The sequence below is a fragment of the Taudactylus pleione genome, unplaced genomic scaffold (assembly GCF_031769625.1).
Source record: "Taudactylus pleione unplaced genomic scaffold, aTauple2 ptg000061l, whole genome shotgun sequence".
Lineage (NCBI taxonomy): Eukaryota > Metazoa > Chordata > Amphibia > Anura > Myobatrachidae > Taudactylus > Taudactylus pleione.
In genome coordinates, this window is record NW_028284463.1 from 16,306,773 (window position 1) to 16,325,398 (window position 18,626).

The 18,626-nt window shown below is 44.3% G+C and overlaps 1 protein-coding gene across 1 annotated transcript in view; it reads left to right on the plus strand.

Moving 5' to 3' along the window:
- The window catches only part of SLC5A10 (solute carrier family 5 member 10), a 200,415-nt gene extending 186,609 nt beyond the window's left edge, over positions 1-13,806 (plus strand). The window contains exons 12-15 of the mRNA XM_088464806.1: positions 419-587; positions 7,641-7,856; positions 11,783-11,888; positions 13,229-13,806. Of these exons, the coding sequence (XP_088320932.1) occupies positions 419-587; positions 7,641-7,856; positions 11,783-11,888; positions 13,229-13,422 (685 nt within the window). The 3' untranslated portion in view covers positions 13,423-13,806. The remainder of the gene's footprint in view (positions 1-418; positions 588-7,640; positions 7,857-11,782; positions 11,889-13,228) is intronic.
- The last annotated feature ends 4,820 nt before the right edge of the window (positions 13,807-18,626 follow it).

Sequence of the window (18,626 nt, forward strand, 5' to 3'; positions counted from 1 at the left end):
AGCAAATTCTGTACCCAAACCAAGGATTATACTAACAGAACCGAGCAAGCAAGGCAGGGGTTGTAGACGCACGGAACTGGCAGTGCCAACTCGGACATCGGGTGATGTTGTGTGTTTATAGAGATGAAGACCAAACGCAAGTGCACTGCGAGACCTGTCCTTAATTAGGGCTGGTGACAGGTGGATTATTAGTCATGTCATCAGTGGAGGCCTGGATTAGTCAGTCTCTACCAAGTGGCTGGAAAATGGTGGCATCATCACTAGGCACCAAACTCGCCAACTGTGATGTTTTGTGCGGATACTAATCTAAAGGTGTGATCAGGAGCATTGACTTTATTTAAAATGTTGGTCAAGATAAAAGGATATTGATGCACGTCCTTGTGAGATTGTAAAGTGTGTTTTGTGTTCCCCTCGGCAGGATAGTGACTGTCGTCCTTGTTATAGTCAGCGTGGTCTGGATCCCCATCCTTCAGACTGCCAACAGCGGGCAACTGTACGTCTACATACAGTCTGTCACCAGCTACCTGGCGCCGCCGGTCACAGCCATCTTCGTCTTGGCAGTGTTTTGGAAGAGAGCCAACGAGCAGGTAAAGAACATTTGGGCTGGTCTTGCACCTATACACAACACTAACCATTGACACACATACATACACACCCCACACCACACGGCGCACCTATCTAAGACAATGCATATTTGCGCACAAAGTGTCAGTGCACTTTCTGTTCAAGTGACTAAGGTCACTGGTCATATTGAGTCTAATGACAATAAAATCACTTTTCGGAACTAATTGTGACATAAATGCGGATAGACAAGGAGTTTTTTACAGGCTGTGTCATTGCATTAAGTTCTGTTGATATTTATCCAAACGAGAGACACTTCCTTCATGTTTTAGAAATGAATGATTTCCTGCACATTAGTAGCACTTGGCTGCAACTAAGATATGAACTTTTTATACAAGATCCCATTGTCCATCCTGCCAGACTGGTTTCTGGGTTAGGATATGGAGAGGCAGGTCTGTCCTGTCGCTTTGCCAGAGTCTGTCCTTGTGTCGCTGTAAAGCTGGACACACAACGCAGTTTTAGTTTCCTCAGTTTGGTCAACCTCAATAATTGTGTTAACTTAAATTCCATCAAGATGGAGCTGCTGCTGTTATCACAGTAGACTTTTATCCTCAAGATGCCCACATTATTATTATTATGTTTCTTCCTTCCCTAAGAAATAATATCTATATTCTGCTGGGCAGGACAATAGCTGTATTCATTTTAAAGAGTCCCACACCATAAAAAAATAATAATTCTATTTCATTAAAAACAAAATTGTTGTTACCTCCTTAAGCATATGAATAATGCTTCAAGAGCGATAGTCCCAGTTCACTGGTGCTCAGCAATAATTCCTACAATGCGGGACTGGTGCCAGCGAACGGACTTTTATATGAACATGGAAGATATCTATTACACTGCCTTGGAAAAATATCCAGATTTTACTAACACCTGGATCAATTGGATATAATTCAAATTATCTATCCAATATAAGGCTATATTCCTTCAAGGTGCAGCTATAAACCCACTTTAATTGGCTTGAGCTTGTTTTGTTGATAGTTGATACTATCCATAGTCACATACCATGTTCTCTACACTAACCTGTGAAGTTATGCTTTTTACCCTTTTCTTGCCTCTTCCCCCCCCCCCTTTTTTTCCTTTTTATTTTCACAAATATAGATGGTTGTATAAGTTTTCAAACAGATACTTTTCCAAAAATTTGGCAGAGTGATCGGAATAATCAAATAAGATATGGTAAATTGATTATGTCAGTTTGGTTCTGACCAATATTATACAATATAAAAGTGTTTCACTGCTATTATGGTTTGCCATTGTTATATGGATATATAGCTCTGTCTTTTTTTATTATTTATTATTTTCCCTTTCTTCAAATGCTGTATATCTTCTGTTATATTTTAAAAAATAAAAGAATTTATAAAAAATAAAAAAAAATTGTTAAAGAAAAAAAATAAAAAAAATACTGTTTTGGTGAAAAAGAAAACTTTCCGCCGCTTCATACTGTAATCAGCATATTTTCACCATCACCACAAAAATCAGAGATGACCATCATATGGGGCTCTAATACTACTCAGGATTGATAAAATTGATGTGGTACCATGAAAAAAGTATGTTTTAATAATCTTTTCACAACAATATTAAAGTGTTATTTTTTTCTTATTTTTTAACTACTCTTATATATAAATATATATATATTATATATATATATATATAGATATATATATATATACACAATATATATTATATGAATCTGCGCTTGTAAGTCCGAGACTGTGAGCCAAATGCAGTCTATGAGTGACCAAGCAATGCTCAGAGGGGGCTCCAACCTGTGAATTTTTTTTATTAAATAGCTGTGCAATGAGGGCCTGATTCAGAGGTGGATGCTAATGGTGCCGTGACTACATCTTTTTAAGCAGTGCAACTGCGCTGTTATGCTAATGCTCTAATCGCTAATCCTCAGCTTTACATAAAAAGTTGCACGATTGGATGCACATCGATCGTACCATTGCTCTAGTCCTATGGAGGCGCAGAATTTCCATCTGAACAGGGCCATCAAAGTCAGTGCAACTGCGAAAAAAGACGCAGTTGCTGGCTGCAATACGCTGGCAACATGTCCGCATCTGAGTCATTCACCCCCGTTATCCCCCAGGATCGCACGATAAAATTGCCTCTTTTTCTGTGTTCCCCGGCGGTAATCATCGGGGCGCCTATTTACTAACATTTGCAGTCTTATCCCAAACATTTTCCTTATGGATTTTGTCTGGGGTTATTTACGAAGGCGCAGATGCCAGGATACAGTTATGGATATGGCTGCTGCAAGCGGTGGTGCTCAGAACCAGGAGATATTCCGATAATCCTGCTATTAGTCTTCTTAAATAGGGCTGATACTTAACCCTGCCTTAAATATGCAGAAACAGCCATTTGCACATGCTTTATGAAGTTAGTAATTAGATAAATAGGCCCCTTAGGGGTCTATTAAAAAGGAAAAGCGGCATAAAAAAATTGCTTTGAAGGTACCACCTTATTTATATTTTTGAAGCAATGGACAGCCCTCACAGTAATGGACTTTCTGAAAGATGTCTGCATGCACTGATCGGCGTTGGTGACGTCACACTGACACTGATCGAGAAGCTGGCCAGGAGAAGCATAGTAGAGAGAGCCAGTCAGGGTAGCGGGGAGCAGGCAGGTGCAGCTGAGAAATGCAGGAAGAGAACACTTCAACACTTCCCTGCTTTTCACCATCTCTGCAGGTGAAAAGACACATGATGCCATCGCTTCTTTCATCTAATATATATATATATATATATATATATATATATCTATATATATATATATATATATATAGAAAAAAATGGAAGATAAATAAGCGCCACCTGGATTATATTTATACAGTAACAGAAGTTGAATACAATATCTAATCGCACTTTCCCATCTGGTTATGGGTGTCGGCTGACACAAGAGGTATGAATAGCAGTGGTGATCTGCTATTATAATGAGGAAATATTTTTGAAGTGAACTTGGTATATAGCGACAGCAGTGCTCAGATATAAATAGTATGATAGATAATCTTTTTAGGCAGTAATAAATAAATAAATATAATATTAATATACAAGTGTACGGTGTCATAATACAATAAATAGGGATAGAAAATAAATAATATTGATGTCAGTGCAATTAGTGCATACATATGGAAAATATATATGTGAAATACTAAATAATTATTAAAAAACGAATAATACAACTATGAATGTAGTCACAAACTGCTTACATATAAAAAAATATTTTTAAAAAAGTAATCTCTAATAAACGTATGGGTGAGCATAATAAAAAACTGAAACTTAACTAGTATCATAAAGTGTCAGAGCAAGTGTGCAAAATAATAGTGTAAAGCATACACCTCTATGTATATACTTGGGACATATATCTTTTAAAATCTATCACAAACCAGATGATATATCTTATTTATAAAAAGAAACAGGTAATATATATATATATATATATATATATATAAAACATTTCCAATATTTATTATGCTAATAACAGCAATCGATAATCTATAAATACATATGAAACAATATTTAAAAGGAGAAATAGAGAAATAAAAACATATATATAACAAGAATCGATGTTTAAAAGAGGAATCTCATAATAAACATAATAGACATTTCTGGAGCAAAGTATGTAAAAAATGGATAAATGGCAAAGTGAAAAGTGCTTATATTATTTATAAGTCTTTCAGGTAGGTTCATATGAGGCAGGTATGGAGACCCCAACGCGTTTCGTCCGTTCCACAGACTTCCAACATTACCCTTGAGGAAGTCTGTGGAACGTACAAAACGCGTTAGGCAGTTTAGGCAGGGCCTCCCCTGTCATAATCTCCCCTATCATATTCCCCGTCATGCTCCAGAATACTGATATAAAAATGTGTTTTTATACATGTGTGCCTTTCCAGCCATTGACCTCACCTCACTGCACGTCACTGATGGCTATATATATATATATATATATATATAGCCATGTTTCTGAAAATAATAGGGAGTGGAGCTATAGAAAAACAGTTATATCCATATATATTATATATACATGTACATAGTATTTAGAAAACAAGGCACTCATAAGGGACTTTCAAATAAAATTAAAATTTCTGCTATGAAAAATACATTTTGATCCAGGACATTACCCTGCAGTCTAAGAATGGAGAAATGACAAAGTGGAGAAAAGCACTTTTAAAAAATAATTAAATAAATAAAGAGAAGACAAAACATTGTCTTTTTCCAAGTAAGTAAAAGGCTGGAGAAAAGCATTTTTTTTAGTTTATTAAATAGTCTCCTAGTCTTATCGCCTGTGTTAGGACCTTAATAAAAGACCTTATAAGTAATACATTACTTATAAGTGCATATATAAGTGTATTTCCCCATAATTATTGTGGCTGGGCAATTTGATAAATAGGCCCCTAAATTATGTGTTTCCTGAGAATGTTCTGACGGCAGATGGTAAGACCTGTGGAGGCGGTGTGTAAGCCAGAGGCACGGTGTACTAATCCAGCATGTGTGACAGGCTGGATCCAGATAAAGACAGCCGTCATCTTCATTTGGGATAATTGCTGCATTGGGTAAACAGGTGTGTGTAGATTCCTGGGTTCAAAATACATTTTAATCCTATGATTTATCCCGATCCCCTGATAAAAACGGGAGTTCTGCAGAATTTTCTGCAAATGTCTACGTGTTCTGCGCTTCCATGAGTCCTACAGAGGAAATTGTATCTAACAAAACATTTTATTCCTGTGCTATATCTGATCTGCTCCCAACCTCAGTTTTTCTAGAAATCTAAATCAAATGTATCCATAGACTACTTACACTAAGCACCAGCTGTCCCACAGCCGCCACTTCGGCCACCACCATTACCTCCACTGCTGCCACCACTATTTCTGCCACCATAATCACCTCCACTGCTGTCACCACCATTTCTGCCACCACCACCACCACAACCAACACCTCCACCGCTGCCACCACCACCATTTCTGCCACCATGAGTCTTAGGGGTAAATTTACTAAAGTGCGGGTTTTTAGAAGTGGAGTTGTTGCCCATAGCAACCAATCATATTCTAGCTATTGTTTTCTAGAAGGTGCTAGATATATATTAAGTAGAATCTGATTGGCTGCTATGGGCAATATCTCCACTTCTAAAAACTCGCACTTTAGTAAATATACCCATTAGTCTGTTATCGATGGCAGAGAACCATTGGATCTCTGTCATCTATGGCAGAACCATCGGCTATCCCTAGCTTAGATCTGAATTTGGATACACCCCTTCCAAATTTAAACCTCTCTGCACATTTTACATCTGCCCCATCTGCAGTGCAAGATGGTTTTACCAAGGTGCAAAGTTACTTCTTTCCATTTTTCTTCCAACTCAGAATCAGCCCCAGTAGCTGCTATTTTCTTCATCTCCTGTTACATTGTAACCTATTTTGACAGTAACTTTAGCCAGATAATTGGAATGACCACAGCAGCACAGATTATTTTAGGAAATTATTACGCTGACCTGTCCAGCCCTGTGATTTTATGGTCTACTAATCATTACACAATTATCACTTTTGATAATTATGTTTTAAACTCGCTGTGAGTTTAAAAAACTATTCGGAGGCATTCATCATGCCTCACTGCCTAAAATGTCAGTTCCGAAAAGCCGCTCTTTTTGCGGAGTCAGCTTTTTGGAAAAGTGATACTTTTCCTCCTACACCTGCCATGCCCTATGGATTTCCCCTGCCGCCACCTGTGTCTGTGCCCTCCCTCACGCCGCAGCCAACTGTCTGCGTCCCCCATTGCTGTGTGTAACCCCCCCCCCTAGTTCTCTGTCATCTCTCCCCCTGCTGCTTTATGCTTCTCCCGGTGTCCACTCTGTCAGCCTCCTCCCCCTGCTGCTGTGTCCCTGGTGTTGGCTCTGCCCTCACCCACGCTCCATACCTCCCTCCCCCTACCTCCACTCCTTCCACTCACCTGTCTCCTCTCTTTACGGAGCGGCGCAGTGGAGCCTGGACGGGAGGCAGATTGAAAGCAGGTGAGTTGCACACAGCCCTGCGGTGCCCCAGAACTCTCAGCTTCCGGAGTTAAGCATAGCAGGGAGGGATCTGAATAGATCCCTCTGCTGGCTGCCGCGGCTGCCTTAAATATCTTCACAGGCTGCCGTGTTAACGGCAGCCTGTAAAGATTATAGGGGACTGAACGTCATCTCAGGATGGTGTTCTGTAACACCATCAAGTTCCGAAGAAAATTCTTTGGGCTACAGATCGCAAGAGTTACGGATATCCAATATATGCTGCGGTCCTCCATTTTTGCCTGAGAAAGCAGTCCCTGTAGGTATCTATGGGGGATGCTTTATTGATAAATTTACCAAGCAGAGCTTGGCCCAGGTAACTAACGCTAGCAGACCCTGCATGCACACTAGCGCCGTGGGGTCCCGAAGAAGAATTGAAGCGATTGCTTTAGATGCAGAGTATATTTATGAGTACAGACCTAATCTACTCAGTGCATTACTTCATAGCTGCCAAGTTGTGTCAGTCATCCTCTGTCTGCTGTGTTAGAGAAGGTCCTCTTTCTTAGCATGGCTTCTGCTGCAGATGGCTGACAGAGAACAGGGTGGACATATTTAAGTATGTTTAAACAATTATGTCATGTATGTTCAGCTCAGCAACGCACAGCCACCATATACAACAATGTCAGATACTGGCTGTACTTGCTCTGTAGTGCTGCAGAGTCATTTTACATGATGTCTCTTTATTAAATGCTGGTTATTGTTCCATGATGTTTAAGTAGAAATTAAGCCTTTGCAATGTTCTACTAGCTACCCAGCCCTCAGGGACATGTAAAATGGCTGTTATATCAGTAGCAGCTGAGGTGAAAACAAAATGGTGCCATTCTACTCAAATTATTTCTCCTTACACAAAATGAGAACCCAGTGGCCATCTTGGATGGTGCTTAAAGTGACGTTATTAGAGACCGAACTTATATTGGCCCCTGGGTACACATAAATTAAGTAAGCTTTGGTTTTTGTTATTTTTAACTATCCGTCTGTCCTCACAGGGTGCGTTTTGGGGTCTGATGGTCGGCCTTGTGATTGGACTAGTTCGGATGATTATGGAGTTTGTGTATCCCATACCCCGCTGCGGAATTCCAGATGAGAGACCGTCAATTCTGAAGGACATCCACTACCTCCACTTCGCCATCATCTTATGCGCGCTGACGGTGGGAGTAGTGGTGGGGATCAGTCTGCTAACTGAGCCTCCTCTCCACTCCCAGGTAGGTTCCTTATTACAGGGAATGCTTTCTTTATACCAGGGGTTAGAGAGCAACTGTCCCTGCCGCTGTGTTTTCCAAGGAAAATCTGATGTTATTCGATTATATTTGATTGGTTATGACAGAAAACCAGGTCAAACAAACACCCATAATGCCTCACATGCTATCCAGCAGGCATCCATACAAAGGGCCTGATTCACACGGGGACGGGAACACAGGAGCTCATTGAGACCCGCTCGCTAAGATGCATACTCTCGCTGCTGCCGATGGTACGCAATGTGTATGCATTGTGCGCATATCTTAGCGAAAGTTCACAATGCATACGCTCGCAGCGCATAGACAGCCCAGCAGAGTAAGTGACAGGGGAAGCCGTTTGTAGGTGGTAACAGGGGCTAGCAATTAATAACGGGGGAGTGGAGGTGCAAACGCAGGCGTGCCTGAGCATCTCAACTGTGTTTTAGAGATGTGCATAATTATAAGACAGCGCCATAGTACACGTCACCTGGCTTGTTTTTACATAAGTGCTCGCAGTGCTTGCAGCAGGGTATGGTCAACCTCAAGCGCTGCGATCGCATCCGATGTACCGATGGTTGCATACACTTCCTGGACATGACGTGCACAAGTGGGCGTCTTAAGACAGGCTGGAGGGTGTCTGCATACACTATGTGATCGCTCTATAAGAAATACTGGGCGTGCTAATCAGGGCTGCCATCAGAAATTCTGGGGCCCAGTACTAACAAAATAGGCAGGGCCCCCCCCGGGTATAGGGCAGAGTTGGTCGGAGTTGTGGATAACGTGAGTGGAGCTATATCAGGGGTGTTGCCTAAATTTGTGCGTAAACCAGGGAGGATGGCTAGGCATGGTGGTGGGGGGTGGTACAGGGCAGGGAAGACTGGCCTGGGGTGGCAAAGGGCAGGGAAGTGTGATTGGACTAGGGGGGCAAGGGGCAGTAGGGGAGGGGCAGAGAAGACAGGCAGGCAGACTGGCTGGACATGGGGGGGGCAGAGAAGACAGGCTGGCTGGACATGGGGGAGGGGCAGAGAAGACAGGCAGGCACGCTGGCTGGACATGGGTGGGGGGCAGAGAAGGCTGGCTGGACTGGGGCAGAGAAGACAGGCTGGCTGGACTATGAGGGGGCACGGGGAAGACTGGCTGGACTGAGGGAGAGGCAAGGCAGACTGGAAGGACTGGGGGGGCGTAGGGAAGGCTGGCTGGACTGGGGGGGCAGGGAAGGCAGGCCGGCTGAACTGGGGGGGAGCAGGAAAGGCTGGCTGGCTGGATTGGGGGGGAACAGTGCAGGGAAGGCTGGCTGGACAAGACAGGGGGGGACACAGGACAGGGTCAGCTTACCTGTTCTCCTGTCCTGAGAGAAGGGAGCCCAGCTGGCAGTGGTGAGGAATGCACCGGGCGACAGGAAAGGAGAAAGATCATCAGCGCTGTGTCATTCAACTAAGGACTTGAGCCGGCCTCAAACATCAGGGGTGCTGCAGCATTTATTATGGAGCCAACCGCGAGCCAATCACACCACGCGGAACAGCGGCCAATCAAGAGCGGCCACTCCTGATTGGCTGATCAAGAGCTGCTGTTCCTGATTGGCTGCCGTTCCGTCAGCCAATCACAGCTCGCGGAACGGCATCCAATTAGGATCGGCCGCCCCTGACTGTCGTTCCGCGATCCAATCACAGCTCGCGCTCGGCTCCAGTGACAGTCCATAGTTGAAATGTCACAGTGCTAATGATCTTTCTCCCTGCCTGCCGCCGCCGGTGCATTCCTTGTCGCTGTCAGCCGGGCCCCCTCTGTCTACGGGCCCGGTACTGGAGTGCCGGCAGTACCCCCCTGATGGCGGCCCTGGTGCTAATGCATTGCTGTGCAGGAGCACTGCCTACGCAATTTGCATACACATCGTGCGAGCGATCGCATCTAGCGAGCGGCTCTGAATCAAGCCCACAGTCCCAGCTGCGATCCCATATGCAGGGCCGGACTGGCCCACGGCGTACAGGGGAAATCCCCGGTGGGCCCTACTGCATGAGGGCCCACCCACTCCTCTACAGGTCCCCGATCACATGTACAGTATAGACAGGATTACCATCATAACATTTATAATTATACATATGTTACATTATACTGCATTCACTGGACTATGGTGTATTCACTATAGTACATTGATGTTATCAATCTGGTACATTATCAGGCCTACACTTATGCCCAAACCATACTTGCCTAGTTTTGAAAAAGCATTTCAGGGAGAGTGTGAAAGCAGCACCTATGAGCGTGGCGGTAAAGTGGGCGTGTACAGCTACATCTGAGAGGCGTGTCATAACACCGACTTACATCCAAATGTAAATGAGCCCCAAAGCAGTTAGTAAGATCTATATGGTGATGAAAACACACTGATACTTTTCAGAAAATGCAGGTAGCCATAGGGATCATTGTGCCTTATATCCAATGCAGGGAAATGATACTAATGATTCCATTTGAATGTACAGTGTATATCTCTGTTTTTTTTTTTTAAATACAGCAAGTTCATAATGGAGGTAATGTACAATCAGGGAGATTGCTGGTCTCCTTTACTATGAGACCACATCCCTTTAAGGTCTGGAATTGGAATCGGTATGAAATACCGCCGGCCGCATGGTCGGCGGTTCGATTCCCGGCAGTGCCTGGCCGACAACAGCAGAGTTCCCGGCAGCAGAAGCCCGACAGCGCTGGAAATCCCAATCGTGGATAGGTAAGTACTAACAAACCTAACCTAACCCCCTAACCCTAACCTCCACCCCAAGTGCCTAATCCTAATCCTCCCTCTAAGTGCCTAACCCCTTGGTGGCTAACCTTGACACTCCAGATGTTGTGGAACTACATATCCCAGCATGCACTGCTACCATTTTGCTATTAGGGCATGCTAAAACTGTGGCAAGGCATGCTGGGATATGTAGTTCCACAACATCTGGAGTGTCAAGGTTAGCCACCACTGGCCTAACCCTAACCCCCCCCCTTCCCCGCTGCCTAAACCTAAGTCCCCCGGGGGGATGCCTAACCCTAACCCTCCCACCCCCTAGCCTAACCCTCCCGGGGGGGTGCCTAACCCTAAGTCCCCCCCGGGTGCCCTAAGCCTAACCGCCCCCCCCCCCGCGCGGCTGTCCGCTCGCGGCGCCCGGCATCCCTTCGATCGGGATGCCGGGCGCCGGTCTCCCGGCGTCGGGGAAATGTAAGGCGTCTACATCTAGACGCCCGGCATTTCACCCTCGCCGGAATATGACAGTCAGGAAGCTGGCTGCCGGTACTAAGGCAGACGGCTTCCCGATTGTATACCCTGGGATTTGGGGCTGTGCTGCCTCTTGGTAGCTGTGGTGTAAAAAAATCAGTCCTGGTCTATACAGCTCTAGTGGGAGTGAGAGCTGCCAGTCCCACGCCTTATATGTTATTAGTCCAGTTATTGTGCCCGTTGCAATATAATATGTTGTGGATGACCATATATATATATATATCTAATATATATACTTCCTTACATGTATCAATATGGCAAAGTTACAAAATAAACAGGCTTCACTTAAAGTAAACTGGTTGCCAGACACAGTGGAGGGAGCCATTTGTAGGGCTGTACCAACATTCATTAGCATCCGCTATATGTGGGCACCAAGGACATATCATTACTTGTTAACTTCTCCCATTCGCTCCTACGCATTATATAATGATGGGTTACTACCAGTAGTGATAGCACCGCCACTTATCTCTACTATTTGATAAATAGGGACCTTTGTTTCGAATGCTTTTACATGGTTTTTATTTTATTTTGCTTATTTAAAACAATTGAAATAAGGGAAAAAAATAAATACAATTTGAATAAATATCACATCACTCATTTGGATGTTATCGGCTGTGAGAGAACTTTAAGCAGATCAGTCACCAAAGATGTCTCTGTTTTGGGACAGGTGACAAACCTCACGTGGTGGACAATACCCAGGGGCAGGAACCCACCAGAGATCACTCTCAGAAAAATGTCCAGTCGAAGCCACACCGGCCGAGGAGACAATGAAGGTAGATCAGGTCCTCTGTGTGTATCGTAGAGTATTACCGGCGTTGTGAGGAGCTAAGGGGTCTTGGTATTGTTACACCAGGTATAAGGCTGCAGGGACCATATCGGGCACTTTAGCTGTTCTTTTATACGAATTGTAGTTACATGTTTCCTGGTGGTCTTTACCAGCCAATGAATTGCCCAACTCTATGTTATGAAGAGTGTTGGATGGAGGGATATGGCCCACATTATAGGGTACAACTCTCTAATGTTGGGACGTCCCCAAAATGCTAGGGAACCCTCAGCTCTAAATACAGGCGTGAGTTGTCACTATTGATAACCGAGAATATTATTATCATCGATCAAGGGGGGTGATGACAGATAGCTACAAAGAGGTGTAAATGATAACACATGTGGAAACGTGCACAATCTTGATTTCATGCAGTTACTATATTATTCATTTGATTAAAATACTAGAATATAACAACAACAACAAAAATCAGCTGCCACGATTTCATCTTCCGATAGAAACACCTACTCTCGTGTACTGTTTTGTATTCTGTAGTTTTATTTAGTTACAATGTGTTTTTGTTTTTATATCTTTTTTTTTATTTTATTTTTTCCAAGTCCTTAAAATAACGATGTGCTTGTCAGGTTACAATCTTACTTGAATTATATTACTGTATCTCTACCGTAAGCAAATCTGCTGGGACCGGCCAAATTATCACTCAGCCAATATTTTTTAATTGGATTCAATGGTGAAATTCAATCCTAGTAAAATATTTGGTTGAGTGATAATTTCGGCGGTACCGGTGGTAGTAGGAAAAATCTGCTCGTCCAGTGCATGCGTATAAGGTGTCAATGGATGACCAGACTGCGTATATATGTATATACGTATATATATTGAAATTAAATACATTACTGCTTTCCTCCATGACTCTGCCAGTTATGACAGAGTGACGCTGGGGTAACCCTGTAAATGTGCCTACAAGGCTACCAAACTAAGGCTGGATGTATCAAACTTAAACAGCAGAGTAGTAACTAATCAGCTACTAGGTAGCATTTATCAAGTACATTCTATGAAATGATAGATAGGAGCTAATTGGTTGCTATGGGAAATGGCTTCCCTGGTTTCCCCCCAAATCACAGTATGGATGTCCTGGTGTTGTGTTGGTGACTGTACTCTGAAGACGCAGGATGCCGGGTGGGTCAGTTTTTATTACATTTATTTTTACCATACACTGCACAGTCATAAATAGCTTCTGGGTGGGGAACCCCTTTACGCTTCTGGGCTTAGGTTTCCTTTATCTTTGGACCTTCTTCTAATGAACTTTCTGTCGGTTTCCCCCATTCCCTTGCCTAGCTCCGGAAAATGGTTCCACGCGCAGTCGTACCTGGAGCAGAGTGTTCTGCAGCCAACCCAGAGAGGCAGCGGAGTCCCCGGTCCCTCTTCAGCAGCGGAGCATTAAAGAAGATCCATTCTGGGCGCGGGTGTGCTGCATTAACGCCATCATTCTGATTTGCGTCAACATTTTCTTCTATGCGTATTTTGCCTAAAATGCCAATATCGGTGGGAAACGCCTAAACATGAATAATCTGACTGGCTTGTAAATTGACACATCTCCAACGTCTGCCGCAGTGAAGGAGATGTGGGAAACACAGCATGTCTTTTATAATGTGGCAACTACTGACGCCAACAGCTCGGAAATAGTCCTAAAACAACTTTACAAGGTACTAGCCTGGGCCAGTCTTGGATCTGCTCATTGCTGTCACTTTCCTATTGAATCATTTGCCAGAACAACACGTATTTCAACAGGATATACTTTTAACGCTCTGGTAAAGTACTCTTGGCTCTGGCAGTCAAAGCTCGCAGTGCATGACACAAGGGAAAAAAAAACCAAGATGGCGGACCACCGAGCCTTAACAGGCAGGAAGGTGACATTCCTGAGATTGTGTGAATGAATAAAGTACAATTACTGAATAAAACATGTTATTAAATTAACCGCCTCCTCCTCGTTAACCAAGAAAGGGGATTTTAAATCCGTATTTTATAGCCATGACACTCAGGATATCATTGTGTCTCAGAAATAATGAATCTCTGTTCCCAACGCTTTCCCTCACAGTTGTCATCAACAGCAGCTGCCTGTCAGTGAACTCTCACAAATATACCTATTTCCTTGTGTTTAGTTACTCTTGTTGCATTAAGTTAAAGTTCTCCTGTTACCCATGTCCAGTGCAGGCAGCCATTTTGTGGGCTAAGCCAATAAGGAGCCTGTCTATTTGCTCCAGCTAAAACATTGAGGCATTGCCCAATAATATTCATGACGTTGTGGTTCCTAGTGACTTGATAGGCTGCAGTCTCATATATATTAGTTCAGCCCACAAAATGGCCAGGTCCAGTGTTTAAAGCCGGCTGCCGGGATGCCTCCTGTCAGAATAACGACAGCGGCATCCCGATTGTTGGTATCCCGACAGGGGTTGGGTAAGTATACTTCCCCTTCCCCCTAACCCTCCTTTCTTGTAGCCTAACCCTCCCCACCCCGCACCCTAACCCTCCCCGTTAGTGCCTAAACCTAACCCTCCCTCCTTAGTGCTTAACCCTAACGCCTCCCAGTGGTGCCTAACCCTCCCCCCATAGGTGCCTGACCCTAACCTCCCCCCCTAAACATAACCCTAACCCGACTACGCTCCCTAAACATAACCTCCCCCGCGACTAACGCCAAGGGCGCCCCACACTTACCTCGTCCGCCCCACACTTACCTTCGGCGTTACGGTGTCAGAACTAAGATAGGCGTCTGTATTTCAACACCTATCTTAAGTCCCTTGTCGAGATTTACCTGTCGGTATTGAAATCAGCGGCATCACGGCCGCCGGTCTCACTACATCCCGTGCAGAACAAGGCTAAGGGGTCTATTTACTAAGCTTTGTTAGGAGATAAAGTGAACTGAGGTAAGGTACACAAGAACTTCCTATCCATGCAAATGGAAAGTTCCAATTGTAAAGCGCAACAGAATATGTTGAACTATATAAATAACGGTTAATAAATAAAACAAGTTGACAGTGAAGGGCATAACCAGTCTTTATAAAGGGATGGCCTTATGCGAGACAGGGCCATGTAGACACTTTGGGTTACTGGTGAAGTTTATCAGCAAAGGGCCGATGCACCAGCACCAGTAAAGAGAAACTCCCTCTGGTGCTCTTATGTCACGATGGCTGGATTACTCCCAATGATGGTTATAACTGGATTGCTTGAAGAAGGACATCTGCCTAAATCATCTGCTTAAAAGAAAGAAACATTCTGTAGCTGCCATTTGACAGATATGCTTTCATGGACTGATAATACTTAGCAACTTCTACAAATATGGAAACAATCAGTGCATTGTACAAGTTTCCATGGTTACCGATATAGGAGTGTCCGTGTTAATGTCAACCTATCAGTCAAATAGCAGGAATAGTGTGTTTCTGCATGTCCAGCAGGTGGTTTCAGGCAGTCCTGTTACAAGTATAAGGTCCTGTTACAAGTATAAGGAGTTATTCTGGTAAACTGTCATACAATAGCGTAATGATTTTATTCAGGCAACCTTATTGCTTAAGGGAATTTCTTTAAGAAAGTTTCAAGTACAAGTATATATAAAAAAAGAACCATTAATGTTAGGATGAGGTTGGCTGAAAAGATGGAACAAGCTTGCAGTAAATAAAATACAGAAAAACAGAAGGTATTCACATATATTTTGCTATAAAACAGTATTGCCTTAGTAGATCCATTACAAGGCCTACACCACAGAAGCCCCATACCCTATTTTGCACTAATGAGATTTGGCTAATTATTGACTGGGCCAAGATGGACATTTGGGCAAGCCATCTCCACCCCAAAATCTTTAGGTAAATATTAAACCCATTGCCCAGATTTTACAACTTGGATCTGATTCTGATTGAGACATGTGACGCGGGCGGAATTCCAGATGTCTCCAGCGATTGGAAGTCTTATGTAAATATCCGGCCATATTCCGAATGTGACATCCCCGCCCCCAGCTGTCATTACTGTCATCTGCATTTGCACCTACCCCATACTAGGTGCTGAGGGTCTTACTAAACTCTTCATACACTCAGCTCAAAGTGAGTCACAATCCTGGCTGCACTCTACTCCTGCATGCAAATGCCCCATTGCCACCCAACTGCCACCCAGTAACTCCTATTCAGCCGTTGGTATGAAGTGACGAAGATGAGCCTGACTTGCTCGTAGATGCTATACGTTGCATTTATAGACTGCGATGTCCGCAATCAAGCCCCACGTGGCGCTCAGAGCTGGACCTCCATGCTGGGGAATATAGCTGGCTGTTGGTGTCAGTGAACTGACAAGCCCTACTGTCATTTAGCCCACTGACCTACTAGATCATTACAATATGCTTCTGTACCGTAATTAGCAGAATGCTGCAGAGATCACTGCAATGACCTTCGGGGCTTTTGTGTGTTTAACAAAATGAAAACGCTTTTGACTCCTGCTGACGTTCCTCGGGCCCTTGTGATGCAAACAATCCCTGAGAACAGGGGATATAAAACAGAATGGAATTAATGAAAGCAAACGAGAAAATTGCTGAGCTGTCTGTAAACCAGCTGAACCTGTGAAAATAATTCCCCATTAAAGCAATTATAGTCACCTGGCCCTCGCTTAGTATGCAAATATTTCCAGGCAATTAAAGGCTTTGAAACAATGAAGCAACAGGCTAAGCATTTTGTGCATGCAACAATCGGCAAAATGCCATGACACATGTCTGGTGTGGGAAATGATCTACAGAGAGGCGATCAAGTCCTATAGTGGGAGCAGAACAGTTTATTGTCCCCTACTCCTGGGACAGTGCCTGTGGTTGTGCGCATGCGATTGCTGGCAGGCCGACTTACCACCACTGGGGTTGGCAATAATGAGCCCTTATAAGTCAATGATAATTTCAGCTTTCGCCAGCAATGCTGCGCTTCAGTATTTCAGAAGTAGACCCCCCAGGTGTCATCTTGTTCTCATGCTTGCTTACAGCGAGCATGTTACACATGGCCGCCACAGCGACATGCAATTCCCTACATTCACTCCCTGTGTCCTCCAGAATCCAATTCATATTACCCATCCTCACCGACAAAGCACACAACGTATCCACCCCTTCATACATCTCAATATACTCACCCTCTCGCCCTGTTAGATCTACCTCTGACCCTGGTAACCAGTACTCACTCCCGTCTGCAAGACGTCTCTGTGCCGCTTATGGCATTTTCCACCATACCAGTCCAGACTCAACCACAGCCTCCAGGTCTTTAAATGCTCTTTGAAAACCCATGACTGTTTGAAAGGCTGCCCTACTCCCACCTATACTATCTATTCTGATGCCATGTCACACCTACCATACTCCTACCCTACTTCCATCTATACTACTCACACCTACCCTGCTCCCATCTATACTACTTACACTTACCCTCAGGGCCGTAACTAGGGTAGAGCGACCTATGCCATGGCACAGGGCACCGCAGGGCAGGGGGCGCTGTTTGGGCCTGTAAATTTTCTTGTTTATTATCATTCTCACTTGTAGCTTCTTCTTTTATCCCCGGCATCTCCTGGCTGTCCCAGGAGTACCCCTATCTCTTCCCTGGCCCTTCCCCATGACGCCATGGCCCTTTTTCAGGTGCTCTATCTTATGTTCCTATATAAAAATGGGGGGGGCGCCAATGCTCTCTCTGGCACAGGGCACCAAAAAGTCTAGTTATGGCTCTGCCTACCCTACTCCCATATATACTACTCCAGCCTACCTTACTCCCATTTGTGCTACTCTAACCTTCCCTACTCCCACCTATACAACCCGCACCATTATACCCTCACACCTACCCTACTCCCACCTATATTACCCACACTAATACACCCTCACACCTACCCTACTCCCACCTATACTACCTACACTAATACACCCTCACACCTACCCTACTCCCACCTATACTACCCACACTAATACACCCTCACACCTACCCTACTCCCACCTATACTACCCACACTAATATACCCTCACACATACCCTACTCCCACCTATACTACCTACACTAATACACCCTCACACCTACCCTACTCCCCCTTATACTATCCACACTAATACACCCTCACACCTACCCAACTCCCACCTATACTACTCACACTAATACACCCTCACACCTACCCTACTCCCACCTATACTACCTACACTAATACACCCTCACACCTACCCTACTCCCCCTTATACTATCCACACTAATACACCCTCACACCTACCCAACTCCCACCTATACTACTCACACTAATATACCCTCACACCTACCCTACTCCCTCCTATACTACCTACACTAATACACCCTCACACCTACCCTACTCCCCCTTATACTATCCACACTAATACACCCTCACACCTACCCTACTCCCACCTATACTACTCACACTAATACACCCTCACACCTACCCTACTCCCACCTATACTACCCACACTAATACACCCTCCCACCTACCCTACTCCCACCTATACTACCCACACTATTACACCCTCACACCTACCCTACTCCCACCTATACTACCCACACTAATACACCTTCACACCTACCCTACTCCCACCTATACTATCCACACTAATACACCCTCACACCTACCCTACTCCCACCTATACTATCCACACTAATACACCTTCACACCTACCCTACTCCCACCTATACTATCCACACTAATACACCCTCACACCTACCCTACTCCCACCTGTACTACC